Source organism: Crocuta crocuta, unplaced genomic scaffold (assembly GCF_008692635.1).
Source record: "Crocuta crocuta isolate KB4526 unplaced genomic scaffold, BGI_CrCroc_1.0 scaffold277, whole genome shotgun sequence".
NCBI lineage: Eukaryota > Metazoa > Chordata > Mammalia > Carnivora > Hyaenidae > Crocuta > Crocuta crocuta.
In genome coordinates this window covers 413,009-439,714 of record NW_027531912.1, presented here as the reverse complement: position 1 = coordinate 439,714, position 26,706 = coordinate 413,009, and the positions used below count along the sequence as shown (strand labels likewise).

Genomic DNA, 26,706 nt, shown 5'->3' with positions numbered 1-26,706 from the left:
CAGCACAGAGCCTGATGCAGGGCTTGAACCCACGAACCGCGAGATCATGACCTAAGCGAAAGTCGGACGCTTAACCGACTAAGGCACCCAGGTGCCCCTTGAGCATCCAACTCTTGATTTCAGCTCAGATCATGATCTCATGGTTCTGCACTGGTTGAGATTCTCTTTCTCTCTCTCTCTCTCTCTCCCTCTTTATGTGTATTCTCTCTCAAAATAAACTTTTGAAAATAAGTAAAATGAAAAATATTGGTAAAAACATAATACATACCCCACCAATAAAAGCATAGCTGTCTTAACAAAAAATATAGATCCCCTGCAACCCTAAATTTTAAATTTTAGGGTGGGGAGGGGGTAGATGGGTAGGTAAGACAAATTTGGGAGATAAAGGGGGTGGTTGTCAGAGGAAAAAAATGTAGTCACAAGGAAGAGCTTCAAATATTTTCAGAGGGACATTGAAAAAAAAAAAATCAAAGTTAACCATGATCTAGGTATTGTAGACCTCAAAAGCAGACTTTTTCTTTTATAAATATTGACTGGGAAAGGGGAAAATTGAGGGGAATCAACCATGTACTAATTTTTCTGAAAGAATTGTTATTCAGTAGTTCCTAAGTCAGACTTAAACTATAATCATAAATATTAAAAAAAATCTTCATTTTTCTCCAAGAAAACACTACAGGAACAATATGGATTTGGGGATTTATTTATTTATCTATTTATTTATTTTTTAAATTTTTTTTAATGTTTTATTTATTTCTAGGAGAGAGAGAGAGACAGCGTGAGCAGGGGAGGGTCAGAGAGAGAGGGAGTCACAGACTGAAACAGACTCCAGGCTCTGAGCTGGCAGTCAGCTCAGAGCCCGATGCGGGGCTCGAACCCACGAACCGCGAGATCATGACCTAAGCGAAAGTCGGACGCTTAACCGACTAAGCCACCCAGGTGCCCCTGGATTTGGGGATTTAAACTAAATTTGAATCATGGTTCTTATGCTCTGTGAACATTCCCTTCAAAGCATAACTCTTTAGTAGTAAAACTGGAAATATAATGAAATCTTGTTAAGGTTTACTGGGTTAATTAAATCATTATATAAGCAAATATTCCTTATATACATATTAAATTCCACTTTTTGTAACACTCTTATAATTCCAGTACTCCAACCCCTGAATTCAAAAGTATGCTCTAGGGGCGCCTGGGTGGCTTAGTCGGTTAAGCGTCCGACTTTCGCTTAGGTCATGATCTCGCGGTTCGTGGGTTCGAGCCCCACGTCGGGCTCTGTGCTGACTGCCAGCTCGGAGCCTGGAGCCTGTTTCAGTCTGTGACTCCCTCTCTCTCTGACCCTCCCCTGCTCACGCTGTCTCTCTCTCTCTCTCCTAGAAATAAATAAAAATATTAAAAAAAAACAAACAAAAGTATGCTCTAGTTCAAATCTGCAGTACTAAATAAACTATAACCAGATAAAATGTCAAGCACTAGGAAATCACAGTCTTTGAAAAATAACATTATATGAGAAATCAAATTGGTTCTAAATTATAATCCTTCTCTCCTCAAATACCTTCTTTCCTTGCTTCAAGGACACACTGCTGGCTGATCCCCTACACCAATGACTGTTCCCACTCCTGTCTTTGCTGATTCTTTCTGATCTTCCAAACCTCCATATACTGGAGTATTCCAGGGCTCAATCCTTTGACACAGTTTTCTATCACAGGTGGTAACTGCAGCCCAGAGAGCTCATCTAAATTCCAGATGCAAATCCAACTACTTACTTGACATCTCCACTTGGCTGTTCAAAACCATTTCAAACTTAACATGTCCAAAACACAGTTCATGAACTTCCTCCTCCCAAACCGCTCCTCCCACAGGATTCTCCAGAGCAATCATTAGCAATTTCCATATTTCCGGTTACTTCAGCCAAAATCCGGTAATCATGCTTTCTAGCTATCTTTCTCCCACATCCACTGCAAACTCCAAAGTCTATTTTCAAACTATCTCACCCAGAATCTGACCACTTTTCACCATCACCACTGTGAGCTGCTAACTCACTTGTCTCCCCAATTCCACTCTGGGCAATCTAGTCTTTAAAAAGCAGCCAAAAAGCTTCCGTGGTATTTAGGATTAGGTCACTACTCTGCTCATTCCTTTCTCATCCAATACAAAAAGCCAGAAGCAGCTCAGTAACCAACAAGGCACAACAACCTGCACCCCTCCCAAGATTCTCTACCCACCTCATCTCTCTACTTTCACCTCCTTACTCACTATGCTCCAGCTAAACTGGCCTCTCTACTGTTCCTAGAAACTCTCCAGAGTCTTCCTTCCTGGACTTTATAGTTACTATTTCCTCGCTGAGAGCACTATTCTCTATTCCATCTACTTCTGATACCTACATAGCTAGCTTTCTCCCCACTCCTTCAAGCTGTTAATCAAATGCCGCCCTCTCAGGCAGGCTCCCCAACCACCTATACAAAGAGCCACACCACTCAGTTCATAGCATCCACTTTCCGTCTTTCTGCCATATTTGTTTCACTACTTTGTACTGTTTACCCGCCTTACAACCCTGACATAGCCTGAATTTCCAGCCTATTTTGTTCACTGAAACATCTCCTGCACCAGGCACGAAATAAGCACTCATATTTCTCATTTAAATCAACCACAAAGAGGAGGGCCTGGGTGGCTCAGTAGGTAAAGCGTCTGACTTCGGCTCAGGTCATGCTCTCACGGTTCATGAGTTTGAGCCCTGCGTCAGGCTCTGGGCTGACAGCTCAGAGCCTGGAGCCTGCTTCAGATTCTGTGTCTCCCTCTCTCTCTGCCCCTCCCCCATTTGTTCTCTGTCTGTTTCTCTCAAAAACAAACATTAAAAAAAAAATTAAAAAAAATAAAAAGAAATCAACCACAAAGAAAAACATTCAACTGCAATATAATCAAAGAACACTAATTGAAATACTATAAATAAAATACCATTTTGAATATCAGCTCTCAAATCTTAAAATCATTAACACCATTTTTTGTCATGATGAAGAAAAATACCTTGGTATGTATACCAAGGAGTATAAACTAGTATATTATTTCTGGAAAACCATCTGCCAGGATTAATCAACTTAAAATATGCATACCCTTTGATCTAAGCGTTTACACCATACATATACATATGTTAACCTTTAACATAGGTTTTATAATTTTTGGTTCCTTATTTCTTGTGTAATTCCACCACCAGAAATGTCAGCACCAGGAGGGCAGATACAGTTCAAAGTTGCACTGACAGCACCCAAAATAGTGTCTAGCACAAAAGCACTCCATTATATGCTGAATTCATGTATGCAAATGTTTCATTTATTATAATGAACAAGTGACTAGTTAAAAACAATATATTCATATAGGCAACTTATAGAAAAATATTCATCATACCAAGCAAAAAGCAACTAGTACAATAATACACATTTTGAAAACAGGCTATTTTTCATTTTTACCACTAAGAAGAGTGCTTATGCTATTATCTAACTAGGACCTCCCCTGCTTTATCCCCATCAAAAGTTTCCCTTTATCCTGTAATATAACTAAAGCATACTAATTAAAAAAAATTTTCATAATCTACATTATATTGTTCCTGACATAATTACTGACAGTCTCCATCTAGCTACCCACCCCGTCCCAGTTATAAAAGTATACCTTCCTAAGTTAATGTTCTACCCATTAAATAAAATAGGATTCCATGCAGACCTAGCCACTCTATTAACCAGACTACATGACTGAACAGAAAACCTTATAATCCAACAATACTTAATAGCAAATGTGATGTAATATCCTTGAAAGCACATATCTAAAAACGTCATCATTACTGAAATCTTACTTATGATATTGTTGAGTTTTCTGCATTAGCTTCTCTGGCAGGCCATCTTCATCATCAAACTGCTCCATAGGCTCCACAATGACTGGACGAGGGGTCCTGGATAGGTAAAAACCATAAGAATTAGTACAATGTCTAGAAATAACATCCTCCTAGAAATTCTTTATAATAATTCCTAGATAGATACTTGGGAAATTTCATTCTTTAGAAAAACGTCTCAGAAGTTACCACATATATTTTTTTTTTTTTAAATGTTTATTCAGGAGAGAGACCCACAGAGCGCAAGCAGGGGATGGGCAAAGAGAGAGAATCCAAAAGCAGGCTCCAGGCTCTGCACTGTCAGCACAGACCCTGACACAGGGCTCAAACTCATGAACCACAAGATCATGACCTGAGCCGAGGCACCCCCCCCCCCATATAGTCTCTTAAAGTTAGTCAATAAACATTTGTTGCACCAGACAAAAATGAACATCAAAGTCCAACCAAATAAAATGAATGCTGGTTTTTAGAACATTGCCTATTCAAAATGACAGAGGGGTAAATCAAAAACTATGAATCTACATAACCACTATAGTTACTTTTTATAAATCATGATGGAAAAAAGTGAGCACCTAATTCATGTTTTATGTTTGTGGAATCATTATCCCCATTATCCTACCATCCCAAACTCCCATCTTCAACCACCTTCCAGCCTCCCTGTGTCTAACCAGTGTTGTTCAGAAAAGTCTTCCTAAAACCTAAAATGGCATCTAAAATACACTGGCCAAGCACCCAAGCAAAATGAGAAGGAGGGAGCCAGAAGACACAACACATTCAAGGTATAGGTTAGAAGGAGGAGGAGGAAAAAGTGGATGATCAAAGATATGACTTATAAACCTTCCTTCTTTATTACCTTCCTAAGTAAAACAAAAGGATGGGAAAGTTCACTGAGGAAGACAAAACAGGGAAAGGAAATAGACTGGATAATATGATATTAAAATTTTCCTGGCTTTTATTAAGTTTGTTTGTAAGAATTTTACAGCCAAGCGCCAAGATTTAAAAGCTACACCACAGGGGCACCTGGGTGGCTTGGTCGGTTAAGTGTCCGACTTCATCTCAGGTCATGATCTAGCAGTCCATGGGTTGAAGCCCTGCATCGGGCTCTGTGCTGACAGCTCAGAGCCTGGAGCTGCTTCAAATTCTGTGTCTCCCTGTCTCTCTGCCCCTCCCCCACTCGTGTTGTCTCTCTCTCTCTCTCAAAAATAAACATTAATTAAAAAAATAAATAAAAGCTACACCACCAAAAGTACCTATGTGTATTTTTTAAACTATACATTTTCTTGTAGCTTCAACTGGATTCATATCTAAAATGATCCAACAGTATTTTTACCATTTTTTCCAAATTAGCAAATACCACAACTGATGTGTTTTCAGTGATAACTGAATACACTGGATTCATTTTTGTGAATGTGGATTTGGTGGCCTGTCCAAGGAATGGAATGGGGATTATCAGGTGGATAAGAAGCACCCTAGGGGCACCTGGGTGGCTTAGTCGGTTGAGCGTCCGACTTTCGCTTAGGTCATGATCTCGCGGTTCGTGGGTTCGAGCCCCGCGTCGGGCTCTATGCTGACTGCCAGCTCAGAGCCTGGAGCCTGTTTCAGTCTGTGACTCCCTCTCTCTCTGACCCTCCCCTGCTCACGCTGTCTCTCTCTCTCGCCTAGAAATTTAAAAAAAAAAAAAAAAAAAATTAAAAAAAAAAAAAAAAANCACCCTAAGGATCCGGTCAAACTGTTGGTGATAACATCATCATCATCGTCACAGCTGGAAATGTTGTCATTGCTACCATCACAGTCACCTTCATGTCATCTCTAATAATACCCATGGATGGCCTGGCTGCCTACTCCAGTGGAGAAGAGGCTTTGGTTCTTCCTGCTCCTGCCTCCCAATTATCACAATCAAAATACAGCATATTCATCGACGACCGAACCATCATCTGTGCGTGAAGACCCACACCAAGTTTCCTTATGATCAGTGCTTTCTACTGATAATGGAGCACCTCCTCTGGTACTTGTAGGTGTTTTGTTAATTATGTTTACTTTTTGGAACTATGTAGGCCTAACCACAAATAAAAGATCTTTGCCTAAGTTAAAAAAAAAAAAGAAAAAGAAAAAAAAATTTCGTTGCTATCAGTCTGTCACAATGCAAATAATAGTAAAATCTACACTGCCTTCAGAAAGAAACAAATCATTTAACTTTTGCAGCTTTAATGTAAGAGCTAAGAAGTAAAGGGTTCTGGATTCCAAAAACTTCCCTTTACAAATATAAAGATCCTAAGAGTAACAAAGACTTTAAATCCTAAACTGTTATTAAAAATCATTAAAAATTATTCCTGTGGGGCACCAGGCTGGCTAAGTCAGTGGAGGATGCAACTCTTGATCTAGGTGTGTGAGTTTTGAGCACTACGTTGGGTGTAGAGATTACTTAAAATCTTTATTTAAAAAACTTATTCCTGGGGCCCCTGGGTGGCTTACTCGGTTAAGCGTCCGACTTTCGCTTAGGTCATGATCTCGCGGTTCGTGGGTTCGAGCCCCGCGTCGGGCTCTGTGCTGACTGCCAGCTCAGAGCCTGGAGCCTGTTTCAGTCTGTGACTCCCTCTCTCTCTGACCCCCCCCTGCTCACGCTGTCTCTCTCTCTCCTAGAAATTAAAAAAAAATAAATAAAAAATAAAAAATAAAAAATAAAAAACTTATTCCTGTGGGGCGCCTGGGTGGCTTAGTTGGTTAAGCGTCGGACTTTCGCTTAGGTCATGATCTCGCGGTTCGTGGGTTCGAGCCCCGCGTCGGGCTCTGTGCTGACTGCCAGCTCAGAGCCTGGAGCCTGTTTCAGTCTGTGACTCCCTCTCTCTCTGACCCCCCCCTGCTCACGCTGTCTCTCTCTCTCTCCTAGAAATAAAAAAAAACATTAAAAAAAAAAAGTCTCTCTTTTAAAAAAAAAAAAAAATTATTCCTGAGCTAATGAAAGCCATTTTAGAGAGAAAAAGAAAATAGAAGCAGGTGCAAAAACCTTGGGGTGATGAAGACAATGAGATTATAGAAACCTCAAATAAACTGAGTGAGAACCCAAAAGAAAAGAGCCTTACAGTCCTCAATTTTAAGGGTGAGACCTCATATCCAACATCTAAAGACAGAAGTGTAATAAAAAATGAGTAAATACAGGAGCACTTGGGTGGGTCAGTTGGTTAAATGTCTGATCCCTTGATCTCAGCCCAGGTCTCGATCTCAGGGTTGTGAGTTCAAGTCCTATATTGGCCTCTATACTGGACATGGAGCCTACTTTAAAAAAGAAAGAAAAAGAAAAAGGAGGAGTAAACACAGCCTCAAAGATCACATGCAAGTATGAGAAAGCAGTAGACTGTTCCTCAGCCCACGGGAGGATGTATTACTTCTAAGAGGACCCAAAGAGGCCCAGGGACAAAGGAAGAAGATGTACACTATACAGACCACCTAACCACTGGAATCCACTGCAGGACCACAAACATCAGGAAAATAATGGAGCCAGATAAGAACGATGCCCTGAGCAAGGCCAACAAAGAAACTCAGGCACCCTCCCCTACTTCAATACCAGAAGGCCACTACCACCCAAGGAAAACATACTAAGCAAATCATTCACATTCAGAACATGACAGAATTACTTAGAAATGAGAAGATTAGGGGCACCTGGGTGGCTCAGTTGGTTAAGCCTCGGCCTATGACTCAGGTCTTTTTTTTTTTTTTTTTAATGTTTTTATTTATTTTTGAGACTGAGAGAAACAGAGCATGAGTGGGGGAGGAGCAGAGAGAGAGGGAAACATAGATAATCAGAAGCAGGCTCCAGGCTCTGAGCTGTCAGCACAGAGCCCGACGCAGGGCTCAAACCCACGAACTGTGAGATCATGACCTGAGCCAAAGTCGAACACTTAACCGACTGAGCCACCCAGGTGCCCCGACTCAGGTCTTGAACTCACAGTTAATGGATTCGAGCCCCACATCGGGCTCTGTGCTGACAGCTCAGAGACTGGGGCCTGCTTTGGATTCTGTGTTTCCCTCTCTCTGTATCCCTCCCCGACTCATGCTCTCTCTCTTTCAAAAATAAACAAACATTTAAAAAAAATTTTTTTAATGACAAGATTAATTTTATGAAGTCAAAGAAATGATAAAATTAGAAAATACAATGACATCTCTACTGCACTCTCAATGTGAAGTCTGTAACCAAAAATTCTCAATTTTATTCTTTTTTAAGTTTTTATTTATTTTTGAGAGAGACAGAGCATGAATGGGGGAGGATCAGACAGAGAGGGAGGCAGAGAATCTGAAGCAGGCTCCAGGCCCTGAGCTGTCAGCACAGAGCCCAGTGCGGGGCTCGAACTCACGAACTGCGAGATCATGACCTGAACCGAAGTCGGAGCTCAACCGACTGAGCCATCCAGGCGCCCCAAAATTCTCAACTTTAAACATACAAATATGGGTCACCAGACAAACTTAAGACATTAGAGTGAATACAGCCCTCTGAGACAGAACTTAACCAATGCATACAAATGTTGTATGTTTACACCTACACCTGATATTCCACTTTTTTTTTTTTAATTATTTATTTTTAGGAGAGAGAGAGACAGACAGCGTGAGCAGGGGAGGGTCAGAGAGAGAGGGAGTCACAGACTGAAACAGGCTCCAGGCTCTGAGCTGGCAGTCAGCAGAGCCCGACGCGGGGCTCGAACCCACGAACCGCGAGATCATGACCTAAGCGAAAGTCAGACGCTTAACCGACTAAGCCACCCAGGCGCCCCGATATTCCACTTCTAAAGAGATATATGAGTACGTGAGCAAAGATGAGTCAGTCCCAACCACATTCATCACATTACATAAAACAAAAAGACCCTGTTTAGTGTTCAAAAGATGTCCTTAAGAAACTCTTATTTTGTTTGTTGGGTTATACGTTAAAATGTAAGCATTTATGGTTTTACTTTATGCACCACTCCCTGTAAAAATTCCTGTTGTCCATTATCTGACACATCTTGTTTATTTCACTTTGATCTTTCAGTGTTAAAAAAAAAGACTGGGTTTTGTTGTGTTTTTGTTTTTGTTTTTTGAGAGAGAGAGCATGAGAAAGGGGAGGTGCAGATAGAGAAGGGGACACAGGATCCAAAGCAGGCTCGGTGCTGACAGCTGAGAGCCCACTGCAAGGCTCGAACTCAAGAACAATGGAATCATGACCTGGGCCAAAGTCGGATGCTCAACCACCTGAGCCACCCAGGCACCCCCAAAAAAGATTTTAAAACCTAACATAAATTCTGTTTATAAGCATAATTACTAAATTTACTCTTTTTAGTAAGGTAGGAAATTATTCCATAGGTAAAAAGACTAAAAGGAAACAAATCAAAGTGGTCAGCCATTAATGCTAAATCTGGAGGTTCTTATCTGTAGTTTCTACTTTTCCTCTACCCCTAAATTAATCCATCACTGGTTTAGTTGTTAATACTGATAATTTTCCAGATTAAGTTTTATAGAAGCCAGTCAGTCCTACCGTTTGGAAAGGACCTCTGATTATGGTTCATGAACATCCCTTCAGATTTTCCTTTCTGCTAGATAGATAAACATAATTTCACACGAATGAATCATCTATCCATGCTTTCTTCAGACATCCTTTATCACTCAATATAAAATGGCACCATTTCAGATGTATGCATGCACCATAACTGTTTAACCAAACTTATTGGTGGACATTTAAGGTTTCGATGTTTACTGAAATGAAGCAGAATGATTTAACATATTTGTGACTGGAGCACCTGGGTGGCTCAGTCACTCAAGGATCCTATTGTAGGTTTCAGCTCTAGTCATGATTTCATGGCTTTGTGACTTTAAGGAAACAGGCTCTGCACTGGCAGTGCTTGGAATTTTCCCTTTCTCTCTCTGTCCCTCCCCCACACACCCTGTCTCTGTCTCTCTCAAAATAAATAAACTTGAGAAGGGAGGTGATGGGCATGGAAGAGGGCACTTGTTGGGAGGAGCACTGGGTGTTATATGGAAACCAACTTGGCAATAAACTATGAAGGGAGGAAAAACAGTAAAAAAATAAACAAACTAAAAAAAAAAACACTCTATTTGTGACTGATCTTTCTCACTTGTTCAAATGCTCTTCAGAAGCAGAATGGTGGGGCACCTGGGTGGCTCAGTCGGTTAAGCGTCCCACTTCAGCTCAGGTAATGATCTCACGGTTCATGGGTTCAAGCCCCACTGTGCTGACAGCTAGCTCAGAGCCTGGAGCCTGCTTCACATTCTGTGTCTCCCTCTCTCTCGGACCCTCCCCTGGTCATGCTGTCTCTCCCTCTCTCAGAAATAAAAATATTTAAAAAATTATTAAAAAAAAAAAAAGCAGGGGCGCCTGGGTGGCTTAGTCGGTTAAGCATCCGACTTTCGCTTAGGTCATGATCTCGCGGTTCGTGGGTTTGAGCCCCACATCGGGCTCTGTGCTGACTGCCAGCTCAGAGCCTGGAGTCTGTTTCAGTCTGTGACTCCCTTTCTCTCTGACCCTCCCCTGCTCACACTGTCTCTCTCTCCTAGAAACAAATAAAACATTAAAAAAAAAAAATTAAAAAAAAAAAGAATGGTGAGAACAAGGTGTTATATACAGTACTAAAAACACGGTGACTTAAAAGATGATGCAACCTGGTTGCCTGGGTGGCTCAGTTGGTTAAGCATCCGACTTTAGCTCAGGTCATGATCTCATGGTTGATGAGTTCAAGTCCCACGTCAGGCTCTGTGCTAACTGCTCAGAGCCTGGNACATTAGGGGCGCCTGGGTGGCTTAGTCGGTTAAGCGTCCGACTTTCGCTTAGGTCATGATCTCGCGGTCCGAGGGTTCGGGCCCTGCGTCGGGCTCTGTGTTGACAGCCAGCTCAGAGACTGGAGCCTGTTTCAGAGTTGTGTCTCCTTCTCTCTCTGACCCTCCCCTGCTCACGCTCTCTCTCTCTCTCCTAGAAATAAATTTTAAAAAATTAGAAAACTAAAAATATTTTTTAAAAAAACTAAATAAACGTTAAAAAATTAATTTAAAAAAATGATGCAACTTTTTGTGTATGCAATTCAAGAAAGGATTATGTAAAGACAATTTGTTTCACTACACACACACACCATTTTGCAAGGTTTTTCCAATTTTAGCCTTTAATATAGTTGAGAATTGAAGAATAATGATAAACAATTCTTAGGATAATGAAATAAGTTTTATGACAGAGGAAAAATAAAATCACTAGGACCTATGTTATCGTAGATTATAAAATAACCTAATGGACCCATACGGTAAATTTTAGGGGGAAAAAAGGTAATTTACTATTTTTTTTTCTTCTGAAGACCTCTAATAAATAAAATATCAACTTTTACAAATACTTAAGACTTCTCAAAAAAGAAAGTATAAAACTAAAACTGGACACAAATGACACTGATGGTGTAAAAGTTACAGGTGCTTTTCTGGAAAGTAAGTAGCAATTTATACTTCCACCACCAGCAGGTGGTGTATCCAATTTAATTAAGCAATATTACAGTATTGTTTTTATTAATGTATTTCTTCTGAATCTAAAAGAAACCCATTTAACGGAAAGATGTGTTGAAGCAAATAAAATGATGGAAAAGTAATCCCTTTTAGGTAGGACTGTAAGATAAGAAAGGCATGAAAAAATTAATGGATCAATCACTGTGTGCAGAAAGAGTTAACAAAATAGGCCTGAAACCGCTATCCCACCATGCTAACAGATAACACTGGTTTTCTGTGCCAAAACTGTGCAAACAATGTGGCTTATGTTAAATCTAAGTTTTTTTTTCCTTCATGGAGTCCTAAATTCTGCCAGGCAAGTGGGAACTTAAAAACCCGACCATCCTCCACCCCACCCCCTATCTATGGACATACTATTAGGATCAGTTCAACTTCACCTGGTAGTGGACACTTCATTCTACTGTCTCAACTAGTTGCTGGAAGAATTAAACCAAGTATTTTTCCAACTCAACTGGAAAAGGACTCTTGGAAAGCTTATGCCTAGTCTCCTCCAGACTTTATCTGGTGCACATCTTTTCCTTTACTGATTTTGCTCTGTATTCTTTTGCTGTAGTAAATCTTAGACATAAAGCTATATGGTAGGCCTGAGTCCAACTAGTGAACCATGAAACCAAGGAGACCTCCAAGGTATGCCTAGAAGCACTTATCAAATATAACTTTTACTAACATATTCACATTTTTATTTCCAGTCTTTTTTTCTGATCAGTTTATTAACACAAATTTGGATTATAGCATACATACATCTAGTCTTGTGTCCCTCTTTTTACTTGCTACATTGTTTTATAGAAAATAAGTATACATTTTTTAAAAATAGGCTCCAGGCCCAACATAGGGCTTGAACTCATGACCCTTAGATCAAGAGCCACACACACCCCTATGCATATTTATCCATATGCTGAATTCATTTAAGTTTTTGAGCAGTAGTTGGCACAGATGCATAGCCAAATGCTCTGCCATAAACAGATGTGGAGTTTGCAATGTGTTTAGTTTTGTTTGTATTATTGAGATATAACTCACATACCATGAAATTTACCATTTTAAAGTGTACAGTTCAATGGGTTTTAGTATGTGTAACCATCACCATGATCTAATACCAGAACACTTTCATTTCTCCAAAAAGAAACCCCAAATTCATTAGCTATGAATGCCCCATTTCCCTGAACCTCTGGCAACTACTAGTCTACTTTCTTTTCTTTTCTTTTCTTTAATATTTTTATTTCTAGGAGAGAGAGAGAGAGAGAGAGAGAGGGAGAGAGAGAGGGACAGCGTGAGCAGGGGAGGGTCAGAGAGAGAGGGAGACACAGACTCTGAAACAGGCTCCAGGCTCTGAGCTGGCAGTCAGCACAGAGCCCAACGCGGGGCTCGAACCCACGAACTGCGAGATCATGACCTAAGCGAAAGTCGGACGCTTAACCGACTAAGCCACTCAGGCGCCCCTAGTCTACTTTCTTTTCTGTGGTATATACTCCTCTTAAAAATTTTTTTCAGGGCACCTGGCTGGCTCAATCCATAGAGCATGTGACTCTTCATCTCAAGGTCCTGAGTTCAAGCCCCACATTGGGCACAGAGATTATTTTAAAAGTAATAATAAAGGAACTTTTTCATGAGTTGTATTTCCTGATGTCATGAAATATCCTTGAAAAATTACACACTAATCCTCTATAAATATACTTCTCTATTAAGAAATTTAGATTTTGTCAATAATGGTAAACCAGCTATAAAGTGACACACCAAACTTTTGAGTGAAATATTTACTTAAAATATACCTCTATTATATAATAGCAAAAGAACCTTAAGGTTTTTATGCTTAGTAATAACTAAATCCCTCCAAGAAATACTGATCAATTTCCATCAACACCAGGAGTTATAAAATATTCGTGTGACTACATTTTCACTTAATGGGTATTTTTAAATCTTTCCTAATACATAACATGAAAAAAAAGGAGGGCACCTGGGTGGCTCAGTCAGTTAAGCATCTGACTACTGATTTCAGCTCAGGACATGATCTCATGAGCTACATTAGAAGGTTTAACTAACAACAAAGTTCCTGAGCAAGGAAGAGTCTTTAAAAAAATAATAAATCACTCCACCTGTAGCACAATATGAAAAATAAAGGCATGTGGCATCAGACTAAAATCCACCAAATATTAGTCGTGCAGTCTTACACAAATTAACATCTTTGGGTCAGTTTATCTGAAAAATACAAAACCCAACATGCTTAAGTTTATGATCATAATTTATGAAATAGGACAGATAATACAATGCTAACACCTTGCGCATTCCCTCAAAAGTGTTTTTAAATCATCCTAAAAGGTACCTGTAAGACATGGTTAATTATTTTCCAATGCCTGGCTATAACTTAAAAAATAACAATCAAAGCTTCCAATGGAAAAAATACTAATCACACATCTAGAATATTTTTAGTTCCTTCCTTCCTTCCTTCATTAAAAAATTGTTATTAATTGCCTGGGTAGCTCAGTGGGTTAAGCATATGAATCTTGATTTCTGTTCAGGTCATGACCTCACAGTTCATGGGTTCAAGCCCCATATCTGGCTCTATGCTAGCAATACAGAACTTGCTTGCAATTGTCTCTCTCTATCTCTCTCTCTGCCCCTCCCATGTGCTCACTTGAGCGCTCTCTCTCAAAATAAACTTTAAAAAGTAATAATTATTATTAGCTTAATTGGTAGTCAGGGATTATTAAAATAAAGGTGCAGAAGAGTATAATGCTAAATGAAATAAGTCAGAGAAAATCAAATACCACAGGATTTCACTCACATGGAATTTAAGAAACAACAAACAAAGGAAAAGAGGAGAAAAACCAAAAACAATCTTAACAGAAACCAGAGAATTAACAGAGGGGAGGTGGGTGAAATAGGTGAAGGGAATTAATAGTACACTTATCTTGCTGAACATTGAATAATATATAAAAATGGTGAATCACTGTACTATAACCATGAAACAAATATAAAACTGTATGTTAACTCTACTGGAATTAAAATTAAATTTAAAAAAAAAAGAATACAGGTGGGGCGCCCAGGTGGCTCAGTCGGTTAAGCATCAGACTTCACCTCAGGTCATGATCTCGCGGTTTGTGGGTTTGAGCCCCACGTCAGGCTCTGTGCTGACAGCTAGCTCAGAGCCTGGAGCCTGTTTCAGATTCTTTGTCTCCCTCTCTCTTTGACCCTCCCCTGTTCACGCTGTCTCTCTCTCAGAAATAAAACATTAAAAGAAATTTTTTAAAAAATAAAAAAAGAATACAGGTGCTAGGATTATAGTACTGAACAAGACAAAGTCCCTGCCCTCATAGAACTTGCATTCTCCTGCAGAGAAAGACCTACAAATTAAAACAGTAAATACTATGATAAAAAATAAACTGGAGTATCAGTGATATTGCAGAGGGGATGACTAAATGAAGATAAAACAGCGTCTCTAAGATGTTTCTTAGCAAAATATGAATAAATTGGAACAACGAGAGCAAGCATTCTCTAAACAAAGAGAGTAAGACCAAATCTCTGAGAACTGGCAGTGATATAAAACAGATGTAACATGAATTACAGCTTTAACATGAACACTTAACAGTCCAAAACAAATTGAAAAATGCCATACTATCACCAAACTACGCTCCATGGGCAGGGATGTTTTACACTGCCTTTGTGTCTAATTCCTCAAACCTTAAAACGTTTGAATGATCCCAACCAAGAGTAAAGTGAATGGGCACTTTACCTCTAACAGAGATAAAAGTAATCAATACAATAATGAAGTAAGAAACTTTTACACCAAATCCAGTCTAAAGACTAAGGATGAACATCAAGAGCATCATCCTGGGCAAACTGAAAGCAGAGGCATATGGCAACACGTTTAATGACTATTATAAAATTATTTACAAATATTTTTAAGTAAATGGACAGATTCATGGGCTAGAAAAAAGTCAATATTATGAAGATGTCAAAATGTTCCTCAGAATGACCTCAACACTCAACACAACTCTAATCAAAAGCCCAGAAGAACTTTTTTCAATTGACAAGCTGATTTTAAAATCAGTAAAGATGCAGGGGCGCCTGGGTGGCTCAGGTGGTTAAGCGTCCAACTTCAGCTCATGTCATGATCTCACAGTTCGTGGGCTCAAACCCACACTGGGTTCTGTGCTGACAGCTCAGAGCCTAGAGCCTGCTTTTGATTCTGTGTACCCACCCCCTTTGCCCCTCCCCTGCTTGTGATCTCTCAAAAATAAAAAAAAAAAGTGAAGATGGAGCATGTGGGTGGCTGAATCCGTTGAGCAACCAACTCTTGATTTCAGGTCAGGTCATGATCTCACAGTTGGTGAGTTTGATCCCCAGAGCCTGTTTGGGAGTCTCTGCCCCTCCCCTACTCATGCTTGCTCTTGCTCTCTCTCAAAATAAGTAAACTTAAAAAAATAAAAATAACATAAATCAGGATATAAAATTTGAAATCATTAAATTACTAATCTGTAATTGTACATTAACTATTGGGAAATAAATAAATTGGGGAAAAAATAAATAAAATCAGTAAAGCTATACCAAAAACAACACCCAGAACAATTAAAAAAAAAAATCCAGCTGGGTGATACGCCCTGATTTCAGTCTCAGCACCGTACAGGGTGCCTGGTGGCTCCGTCGGTAAAGCATACAAATGCTGACCTCAGTATGTTAAGTTCAAACCCCATGCTGGGTAGAGATTACTGGAAATAAAATCTTTTTTTTTATTTATTTATTTATATTGAGAGAGACAGACAGCATCTGAGCAGGGAAGGGGCAGAAAGAGGGTGGAGAAAAAGACAGAATCCTCAGCAGGATCCACATTGTCAACACAGGGCTCAAACTCATGAACTGCAAAGATCATGACCTAACCCAAAACCAAGGGTTGGAAGCTTAACCAATGGAGCTACACAGGCGCCCCTTAAAAATAAAATCTTAAAAAAAAAAAAAGTGAAAGTACTAATGTAACAGATACACTGATCAGTAAAACAAAAGAGAGTACAGATTTTCTCCACCCCACCCCGATTTTTGATAAAGATAATGGTAAAAGAGGAGAAATCATAATCTTTTCAATTACTGGTGCTGAAACAAATGGCATCTATATGGAAATACAAAGATCTGTTATCTCATATCATACTCAAAATGGATCATAGGTATAAATAAAAAAGCTAGGGACGCCTGGGTGACTCAGTTGGTTGAGCACGTAACTCTTGATCTCAGCTCGGATCTTGATCTCAGGGTCATGCATTCAAACCCTACGTTGGGTTCCACACTGGGCATGGAGCCTACTTTAAAAAGAAAAAAAGCTATAAAATGTCTTAAGAAAGCACAGAAGAGCCTTACTACATTAGGAAAGGCAAAAGTTTCATACAAGGATCCACAATGCACAAATAATTTTTAAAAATGTAAATTATACTTCACTTGTGCTTTCTGAAGAACACTATGAAGAAAATTAAAAAGCAAGCCGACTAGGAGAAATAGTCATAAAACACACCTGTATCCAGATGTTTTAATTCAGTAAGGCAAACCACTCAATTAAAAAATAGGCAGGGACACCTGGGTGGCTCAGTTGATTAAGCATCTGACTCTTGATTTCAGCTATGATCTCAGGTTTGCTGAGATCAAGCCCCAGGTCAAGCTCCACGCTGACCATGGAGCCTGCTTTGCAATTCTCTCTCCCCCTCTGCCCCTCTGCCGCTTGCACTCTCTCTCAAAAATAAATAAAACATTTTTTTAAATTTTTAATGTTTTATTTATTTCTAGGAGAGAGAGAGACAGCGTGAGCAGGGGAGGAGGGTCAGAGAGAGAGGGAGTGACAGAATAAAACATTTTTTAAAAATAAAAAATAAATTTAAAAAATAGGCAAAAATTTTGACAGTATAAAAATAGCCAAAAAGCAAATGAAAAGATGCTAGTCACTAGTTGTTTGGAAAATAAAATTTAAACTCACCATAAGACACTCCTATACTCCCTAGAATATCCACAAGACTAAAAATATCAAGTGTCGGTGAAAAGTATGGAGCAACTAGAACTCTCTCACTCATTGCTTGCAGGAATGTAAAATGATACAACCATTTTGGAAAATAATTTGGCAGTTTCTTATGGAGTTGAAAATTCAGCCATTTATCTCTAAATGTTACCCAAGCCACATGAAAGTATAATGTTCATAAGAAGTCTGTACACAAATGTTCATAGTAGCTTTATTCATAATGGCCAACAGTTGGAAGCATCTCGACCATTCACCCACCCTTATGTCACTGGGCAAACTGTGATTATGTCCATATGATGGGATAAAACTCCACCATAAAAATGAACAAAATACTGACACAATGACATGGATGAAATCTCATAAACATTATGCCAAGCAAAAGATATCAGACACAAAAGAGTATATACTATTTCACTTATACGAAATAACTAGAGAAAACAAACTAATTTATAAGAGCAGACAGGTCAATAGCTATCTAGGACAGGGTTAATGGGTAGAGAAAAACTGCAAAAGGGCATAAAGGGATTTGTCTGGATGATGAAAATGTTCTAGATATTGACTGGTGGTAGGTAACATACGTGTGTCAAAACTCCTTGAGTTCTACATTTAAAACTGGATGGCTTTTAATTCATGCAAATTATGCCTTTAAAAACTTGAGTAAAATGTCATTCGTTATTTAAACATAAAATTTTGCTTTGCATAGAACATTCACTAAACTGAATGAAAATCAAAATAGAAATCATTTCTAAGATTGTTATGAATCAATACACTTAAGTCTAAAGTAGGATTCCTGGAATCATACAAATATTCCTACTTATATTCACTATATATTTATTCAACACCTACTTACCATATGACAAGACAGTATGAACTGTGCAAAAGACAGAAGTTCAGAATAGAGAGGAGCCCATAGGTAACTGCACAGGATGAGGAGATGTTTAAAACTTACGTTGTTAGCAAGAATGCCCCGTCACCACATCTTTCCAGAGCCTTTCGTGCAGGAGGTTTTGCTGCAAATTCTACAAAACCTTTTCCTGTAGCTCTACCGCGATCATCCACAACCACAACGGCTTTCTCTACTGGACCAAACTGGGAAAATGCTTGCTCTAGAAGCTCATTGGAAACAACCGGCGAAAGGTTCTTGACTGTTAGGGCTGCTCCATGTGTAGCAAAACGAATTCGGAGAGGTCTGCTCTTCAAAATGGTGCCATCCAGCTCTGCTTTTGCAATTTCAGCCAGTGTTCTGGATTCCTTTTTAGGAGAAAAATCACTTTTTAAAGATGATAGTAACACAAATAATTTTAAATAGTCATTTCTAGGGAGAAGAGCTGGGTAGCTTTTGGAAATGGCTGACAGGGTCACTTTGTTTTTGTAGTCTTTCAATTTTGGTATCACATGCATTTTATTAAGTATTCAAAAAAAACAACATTTTAATTAGAAAATCCCAACCCCAATGTCCCAAGATCAAAGACTATCTACTCATAAACAAATTACCAGCTATTAAATATTCAAAGCAATATCTTTTTTAAATCTTACATATATTAAAAGAAAATCATAATTACTTTTTGAGACCAACCACCAGTTACTAGAAGCTATTACTGAAAACAATAATTTTCAGTATACACTATGTTTTTGATATTTGTATCTTTTATTAAAACAACCCCTCTCCAATGCTAGACAAATCCCCTTTCTTCTTTCTTTTTTGCATTACCTATGAAAATTACTATCAGATGTTCTTAAACAGTTCTCCTGAAATACTTTTTTTTTTGAGATTTTTTTTTTTAATGTTTTATTTATTTCTAGGAGAGAGAGACAGCGTGAGCAGGGGAGGGACAGAGAGAGAGGGAGTCACAGACTGAAACAGGCTCCAGGCTCCGAGCTGGCAGTCAGCACAGAGCCCGACGCGGGGCTCGAACCCACAAACCGCGAGATCATGACCTAAGCGAAAGTCGGAAAGTCGGACGCTTAACCGACTAAGCCACCCAGGTGCCCCACTCCTGAAATACTTTTATGGGATATACATTTCTCCATTATATTGAGAGAAGAAAACACGTACATTCATGGGCTGTAAGAGCTGTTATACAGAAAATCAAGTGCACACCCGTTAATAAACTAGAAAATATGTTCATTCCTGAAACCACAAGAGAACTTCCTTCTTGAAGAATTCAAAGTTGGTGTAGAATATAGACATCTAAACATAATCAACAAACAAGTTTAATAAAAGTATGTTCTTTTCCTTTGTGTTGTGAGAACTCTCCAGAGAGAATTTAAAGAGGCTTTATATGCATTTGTAGTAAGAGTAAAAATATACTGTCTTATGAAAAAAGTCTTAAGGTCACAACAGATCTTTATTCAATCCCTAAAATATTCACAACTTAAAATTACTGCACTTAAGCAAAAATCTACAGAACTAACTTCACAAAGACAAATCTAACCTTTTTATTAATGTGTACTTACTTTTGAGAGAGAGAAAAAGAGCACAAGCAGGAGAGGGGCAGAGAGAGAGAGGGCAGAGGATCCAAAGCAAGCTCTGCACTCACAGCAGAGAGCCCAACACAGGTCTTGAACTCACCAACTATGAGATCGTGATCCGAGCCAAAGTCAGACGCTTAACCAACTGAACCACCAGGTGCCCTGACAAATCTCACCTTTTTACAGATATTCAAAATGGCTACTTTTTTTAAATTACTCTTAAAAATATTTTTTAATTACAATTACACTTAACATAGCAGTACCAGCAAATATTTAATAAATATCTAACAGGGGATAAGCACTTTGTATCTAATATGTCATATGATCCAACAATTCCAAGAGGTAGATTTTTAAGAACGAAGTCTTGAATTAAAATGCTGTTGAGTATGGAGTGCCTGGGTGACTCAGTCAGTTAAGCAGCCAACGTCAGCTCGGGTAATGAATGATCTCACAGTTTGTGAGTTCAAGCCTCTGACCGGGCTCTGTGCTCCTCTGTCTCCCTCTCCCTGTCTGCCCTTTCCCCAGTTGCTCCCTCTCAAAAATAAACAAACATTAAAAAAAAAATGCTGTTAAGTTTAATTGGGAATGGGAAAGGACAGGAGTAAATTTCATGGGATGATAACGTTCTCTATCTTGATAGGAGTCTTAATTAAATACATTTGCCTAAAATCACCAAATCGCACACTGAAAATTTGTTCCTTTTGCTCTATGCAAATGTCAAATACCTCAAAAATAATATTGGAGGGGCGCCTGGGTGGCTCAGTCGGTTAAGCATCCGACTTCAGCTCAGGTCATGATCTCACAGTTCATGAGTCAAGCCAAGCATTCCGGCTCTGTGCTGACAGCTCAGAGACTGGAGCCTGCCTCAGATTCTGTCTCCCCCTCTCTCTGCCCAACCCCTGCTCCTGCTCTCTGTCTCTCAATAATAAACATTAAAAAATATTTTTAAAAATATTGGACTCTAGTTAATAATAAGTATGCTGGAGTGTTTAAGAGTCAGGACCTGATGGATAGAAAAAAAGATGAACAGATATGTGAAAAACACGTTATAACAAAACTTAATTGTGAATCTAGATGGTGGATTTACAGATTTTTTTTCTATGTATCTGAAATTTTTCATAATAAAATGCTGGGCAGGAGAATAAAGAGAACCTGGTGAGAACTTTCTAAAACTGAAAAGTGCTTCCAAAGGATGTCTCCTCTCCAGATTCAGTCAAGTATATTCACAATGTCACATTTTGTTTTGTTTTGTTTTTCCCCAGAGGAAGCAAAAAAGGCCAATTTTTGTTAAATCAAGCAATTTTTTTCAGTTGGCAATGACTTCAATTTTTAATACCTTTGAGTCAAATAAAATGTTTATGCTGTCAGGAGTTTTCAATGCTATGATCCTTCTTCAAACTTTATACTCTTCAGAGTTTTAAATAATTCCATACCAGAGTTTCTCAGCCTCAGCACTACTGACATTATGGGCAAGATAATTCTTTGCAGGGGAGGACGGGAGGGAGCTGTCCTGTGCATTACAGGAAACTTAATAAACCAACAGAAACCACCCCCACTTGACAATGAAAAATTTCTCCAGACGTCAAAGTTACCTGGGAAGTAGAAGCACCTCACTTAAGAACCACTGCTGTTAGGGGCACCTGGGGGGCTCAGCTGATTAAGCTACAGGTCTTCATCTCAGGGTCATAAATTCAAGCCCTGTGTTGGGCTCCATACTGGGTGTAGAGCCTACTAAAAAAGGGGGGAGAGGGTGGGGGAGGATGGCTCAATCAATTACACCTCAGCTTAACTCTTGGTTTTAACCCAAGTCATGATCTCACTGTTGACGAGGTTTGTGAGATAGAAGGACAAAGAGCCTCCTTGGATTCTCTCCCTTTCGGTATGCCCCTTCCCCTATGGTATATGCACACTCAAAAATCCCTGCTGTAAATATGTACTCAAGTATCTGTAAAATCAATTAAAATTGTGTTTGAAATGAAACCAAATATTTCTTTACTTCAAGATTCACAATAACGATAACAAGGTAACTTTTACTAAGTAAGTACTGTATTCCAGCTGTTATTTTACATATATACACAAATACATATGCATTATCTTCTATTGGTCTCATCAACAATCTTATATAGTGGGTTGTTACTATCCCCACTTCACTTATGGGTAAACAGGCCTACAGAGGTTGAAATAACTTGCCAAAGATCTATACAAAAGTGATCTCTACCAATACATCATAAATCCCTCCTTTCAGCTAGTGCCCCTGCAGTACGCTGTATAAAGTAAAAGTACAGGTTCTTAACTAAAAAGAATACAGAAAGTATCAAAAAAACTAGACAGCTACCCCAAATTAGAGATTGCTTGTATTAGAATCTAATGATGTCCACTGGATACTTTCCAAAGGCTCTTTCCAAGGCACCTGATATTTTTTCATTGTTCACTAGTAGTTAAAATTTCCCAGTGCAAGAGTACTAACCCACTGAGGTAAACTGGAAAGAGCCTTCATGTCAACCAACAGAAAGCTGATTGGGTAACTGGCAGTCCATCAATACTGTGAAATACAATATGATCATTAAAGATCAATCTCGGGCGCCTGGGTGGCTCAGTCGGTTAATTGTCCGACTTCCGCTCAGGTCATGATCTCATGGTTCGTGGGTTCAAGCCCCGCGTCAGGCTCTGTGCTAACAGCTAGCTCAGAAGCCTGGAGCCTGCTTCGTATTCTGTGTCTCCCCTCTCTCTCTGACCCTCTCCTGCTCACGCTGCCTCTCTCTGGCTCTCAGAAATAAATAAAACATTTTAAAAAATCGATCTCATGACATAAAAAATACCAGAGATATATTAAATGAAAACGTCAAAACTATTACAATAGAGTATATAGTGTGGTTTGATTTTTATGTAAAAATGAAAGATTAACAATGATTACATTTAATGTGGTAGGGGACAATCTTTCACTAGAATTAAAACTGTAGTAAGAGAACTTCCCTGAATAAAAGAGCATTTGAAATTACATGCTGGACAGACCCCCTAAGGAGATTGTACATCTTCTCTAGTATTTGGCATTCCATAAGAAGCACAGAGCATTTCATAATTAAAAACAAAAAGCACGAAGGCAATGACTATATTAAATTCAGTTGATTTTTTTAAGTTGTTTTTTTTTAATGTCTTATTTATTTGTGAGAGAGAGAGAGCAGGGGAGGGTCAGAGAGAGAGAGAGAGAGAGAGAGAGAGAGAGAGAGAGAGAGAAAGAATCTGAAGCAGGCTCCAGGCTCTGAGCTGTCAGCACAGAGCCCACCGCGGGGCTCCAACCCACGAACCGTGAGATCATGACCTGAGCCGAAGTCAGACGCTTAACGGACTGAGCAACCCAGGCGCCCCTAAATTCGGTTTATTTTTAACTCTTTAATTACATCAGTGGTTCTCAAACCTTAGCAAACATAAGAATAACATGGAGGGCTACCTAAAACAAAAGATTGAGGGCCCCAACCCACAATTTCTGATTCAGTAGATCTTGGGCGGGACTTAGGATTTGCATTTCCAACAAATTCCCAGTTACTGATGAGGTGAGACAATTTTTAGATGGTACAGAGTCAGCACTGCTAACGTGAATAGTAGGGAATACAAGTGGTCTTCTGCTTACACTAGCACAACACCTCAATCTGCTGGACAGGGACCACACTTCTATGAATCAAGGCTCCAGAAATCTAGTTTACTAAAGCTAAAAGTAGGGGGGAAGATAAAAGATAAAAGCAGAAACGGAGTTCAGATCAAATTAACACCAGTTTTCACAACATTAAACTAGCTTTAAATAGGCCACCTGGCTGGCTCAGTCTGAGGAGTGTGCGGCTCTTGATCTCAGGGTCATGAGTTCAAAGCCCCACAATGAGTGTAGAGATTACATACATACATACATAATCTTTTTTTAAAAAATGCACAACTTATCAGTTAATTTATCCAATCTAAATTGTCAGTAACAAGTCAAAACCTAAAAAGAAGCTTTTGGGGCTAATATTCCACAAAATGTATCCAAAGTAAACAGTCTATTTCAACCCTAAAGTACCATGGGCTCACAAAATGGATTTATGACCTTATGAGGAAATGCCACTTAAATTTTTTTTTAAATTTAACCATTACATATTAGCAATGCTGACCCTATACCAGCTCAAAAATGCGGTCTCACTTTACCACAACTACCAATGTAAGAAAATTTATTTGCATTTAGTATTTCTAGGGGCATCTAGATGGCTCAGTCGGTTAAGGGTCCGACTTCAGCTCAGGTCATGACCTAGTGGCTTGTGGGTTCGAGTCCCATGTTGAGCTCTGTGCTGACAGCTCAGAGCAGGGAGCCTGCTTCGAATTCTATGTCCTCCCGCTCTCTCTGCCCCTCCCCCTCTAAGGCTCTGTCTGTCTCTCTCAAAAAATAAAATAAACATTAAAAAATTTGTTTTGCGGTGCTGGGAAGGCTCAGTTGGTTAAGCGTCCAACTTCAGCTCAAGTTATGATCTTACAGTTTGTGGATTCGAGCCCCACATGGGGCTCTATGCTCACAGCTCAGAGCCTGGAGCCTTGGTGTCTCCCTCTCTCTCTGCCCCTCCCCCATTCTCTCTCTCAAAAATAAACACTAAAAATGTTTTTTAAATACAAATATAATCTAAAAATATACATAAGATAAAATTACACCACTATTTAGAGCCACTACGCCACCACTACACACTACAGCCACTATACCATTACTTACATTCGGATCAAGCATACACTACATGGTTTTCCCAAGTAGAAAAAGATACATAACTCAGAGATATTTAAAGCTTTTAAATTTACCTGTTTATCAGAGTCCAAATTAAACGGTAAAGCTATTCATAAAGTCAAATCTTGTAAGCTAAATTCTAATTTCTTACTGGCAAACTTTTAACATTCGTACACAAAAAAATAGCATGACAGGTTTGAAGGACCGTGTCCCAAAGGAGTAGACAAGAGCAGCCCCTCTCACCTCCCCATTTCAAAAACCCATACTTTTTTTAAAAAAATAAAGTAAAAGCAATGAACTGTGCTGTCCAAAATAGTAGCCACTAACCACAGATGGCTATTCAAATTTAAAAGTAAAATTTAAAGTTCAAATTATCGGGGCGCCTGGGTGGCTCAGTCCCTTAAGTGTCCGACTTCGGCTCGGGTCATCTCACAGCATGTGGGTTTGAGCCCGGGGTCAGGATTGGCGCTAAATGCTTGCTCAGAGCCTGGAGTCTGCTTGATTCCGTGTCTCCCTCTCTCTCTGCCCCTCCCCCACACTCATGCTCTGTCACACTCTCTCAAAAATAAATAAATGTAAAAAAAAATTTTTTTTAAGTTCAAATTCTCAGGCACAAGCGCTGCATTTCAAGCACTCATACTAGTCACATAATGGCTAGTAGCTACATTGGACAGCACATATACACAGCATTTCCATCACTGCAGAAAGTTCTATTGGACAAGGCTAATAATACACTAAAGGAGGAAGAATTATTAGTAGCTTTAAAGGAAGAAAAAAGATTTTTCCGTGTTAAGATATTTACTATTGGCTTATGTTTTGGGGTAAGGCTTCCAAAACAAAGGGAAATGCAGCCCTCTTCTTCCTCCGGAAGGTAAACTTTCAAACAGACCAACATGGTGCCAAAAGCTAAATAAAGCCTACGTCCTTTTGGAAAGTTTACTAAAAGTTGCTTAACCTCACTTCATTCAAAATAACTTTTGGATTTATATTAAAAATAACTACCAAATGACAGGCTGTTTCTCTACTGTTCAAAAGATAATTATTTACAATTTTACGTTTAAAACGCAGTCATTATCTAACTTGAATTTTAAGGAAATTAAAATTCTCATTAATATCCGATGAAGATTTATTTACCCTTCTCTTGAAGCCATTTAAGATTTGAGATGTTCCAATGTTCTCCCCCCCAAAAATACAATGTCATTAAATTACAATCAATCCTTTCTACATATTAAAATTTGCCTGGATCAATCATGAAGAGAACCCAATTTTGAAAGTTAAAAGTTCGAAAAGAAGCTTCCACAAACTGCAATCCACATAAAATTTGAGGGTCGAACTAGAAAGGCAACACATAAACAAAAAGCACTTGTGTAAAAATGTCTCCAACAAAGATATTTTCTTGGAAAAAAAAATCTAGCATCTAAATATGAATTACAATGAAGATGTAAAAGTGACACTATCGGAATTCAGCACAAAGCACTTAGGAAAACTGATTAAAGATATCTGTCCTGTAAGAGTACACCCGGACCGTTTGACTTTTAATGTAAGGAAGGCACAGTTTTTGCATGATGTTGGAAAACTTTAGGATTTAGACTAAAGAAAAGGTAAAATGTGTACTCTTCCAGCACATAAAATATATTTACATATAACTTAAATAATTATATACATATGTGACTTTTATAGACCTTTATATACATCTAGAACTCCTCAACGTAGAAACTTCCAGAATGTTTGGGGGAGGGAGCATATTACATTAGATAGCTAATAATTCAACGCCGTCCAGATACGGCCGAGTTTTAAGAACCAGGCAGTTTAAGGTGTGCTGAAACCACACGGTTTGCCTTTAAACGCTCGCAAGTCTGGCTGAAACCAGGCGGATGATTCGGAATTTTTGAGAAGCGAGTCCGCCGGCTGCTCCGCCAGGCCCCATGCAACTGCGGGTTAAGACCGGAGCTTCCCCTCCAAGTTCGTCTCCAAGGCCCTTGCCACACCCCGAAACACGGCTGCCCCGTCCCCGGACCCCCGTCGCCCGCAGAGACTAGAACCCTGCAGGCGGTGCGGGCCAGCCCGGGCGGCGCGGGCAGGCGGAGCCCGACGCGCCCCCAGAGCCGCGGGAAC

At 39.3% G+C, this 26,706-nt stretch overlaps 1 protein-coding gene across 1 annotated transcript in view; it reads right to left on the bottom strand.

Annotated features, from left to right (window-relative positions):
- PSPC1 (paraspeckle component 1) overlaps positions 1-18,785 on the bottom strand; it is a 64,607-nt gene extending 45,822 nt beyond the window's left edge. Inside the window, exons 1-2 of the mRNA XM_077774696.1 lie at positions 18,334-18,785; positions 3,839-3,934 (exon numbers count right to left, since the gene is read on the bottom strand). Of these exons, the coding sequence (XP_077630822.1) occupies positions 3,839-3,934; positions 18,334-18,785 (548 nt within the window). The remainder of the gene's footprint in view (positions 1-3,838; positions 3,935-18,333) is intronic.
- Positions 18,786-26,706: the final 7,921 nt, after the last annotated feature.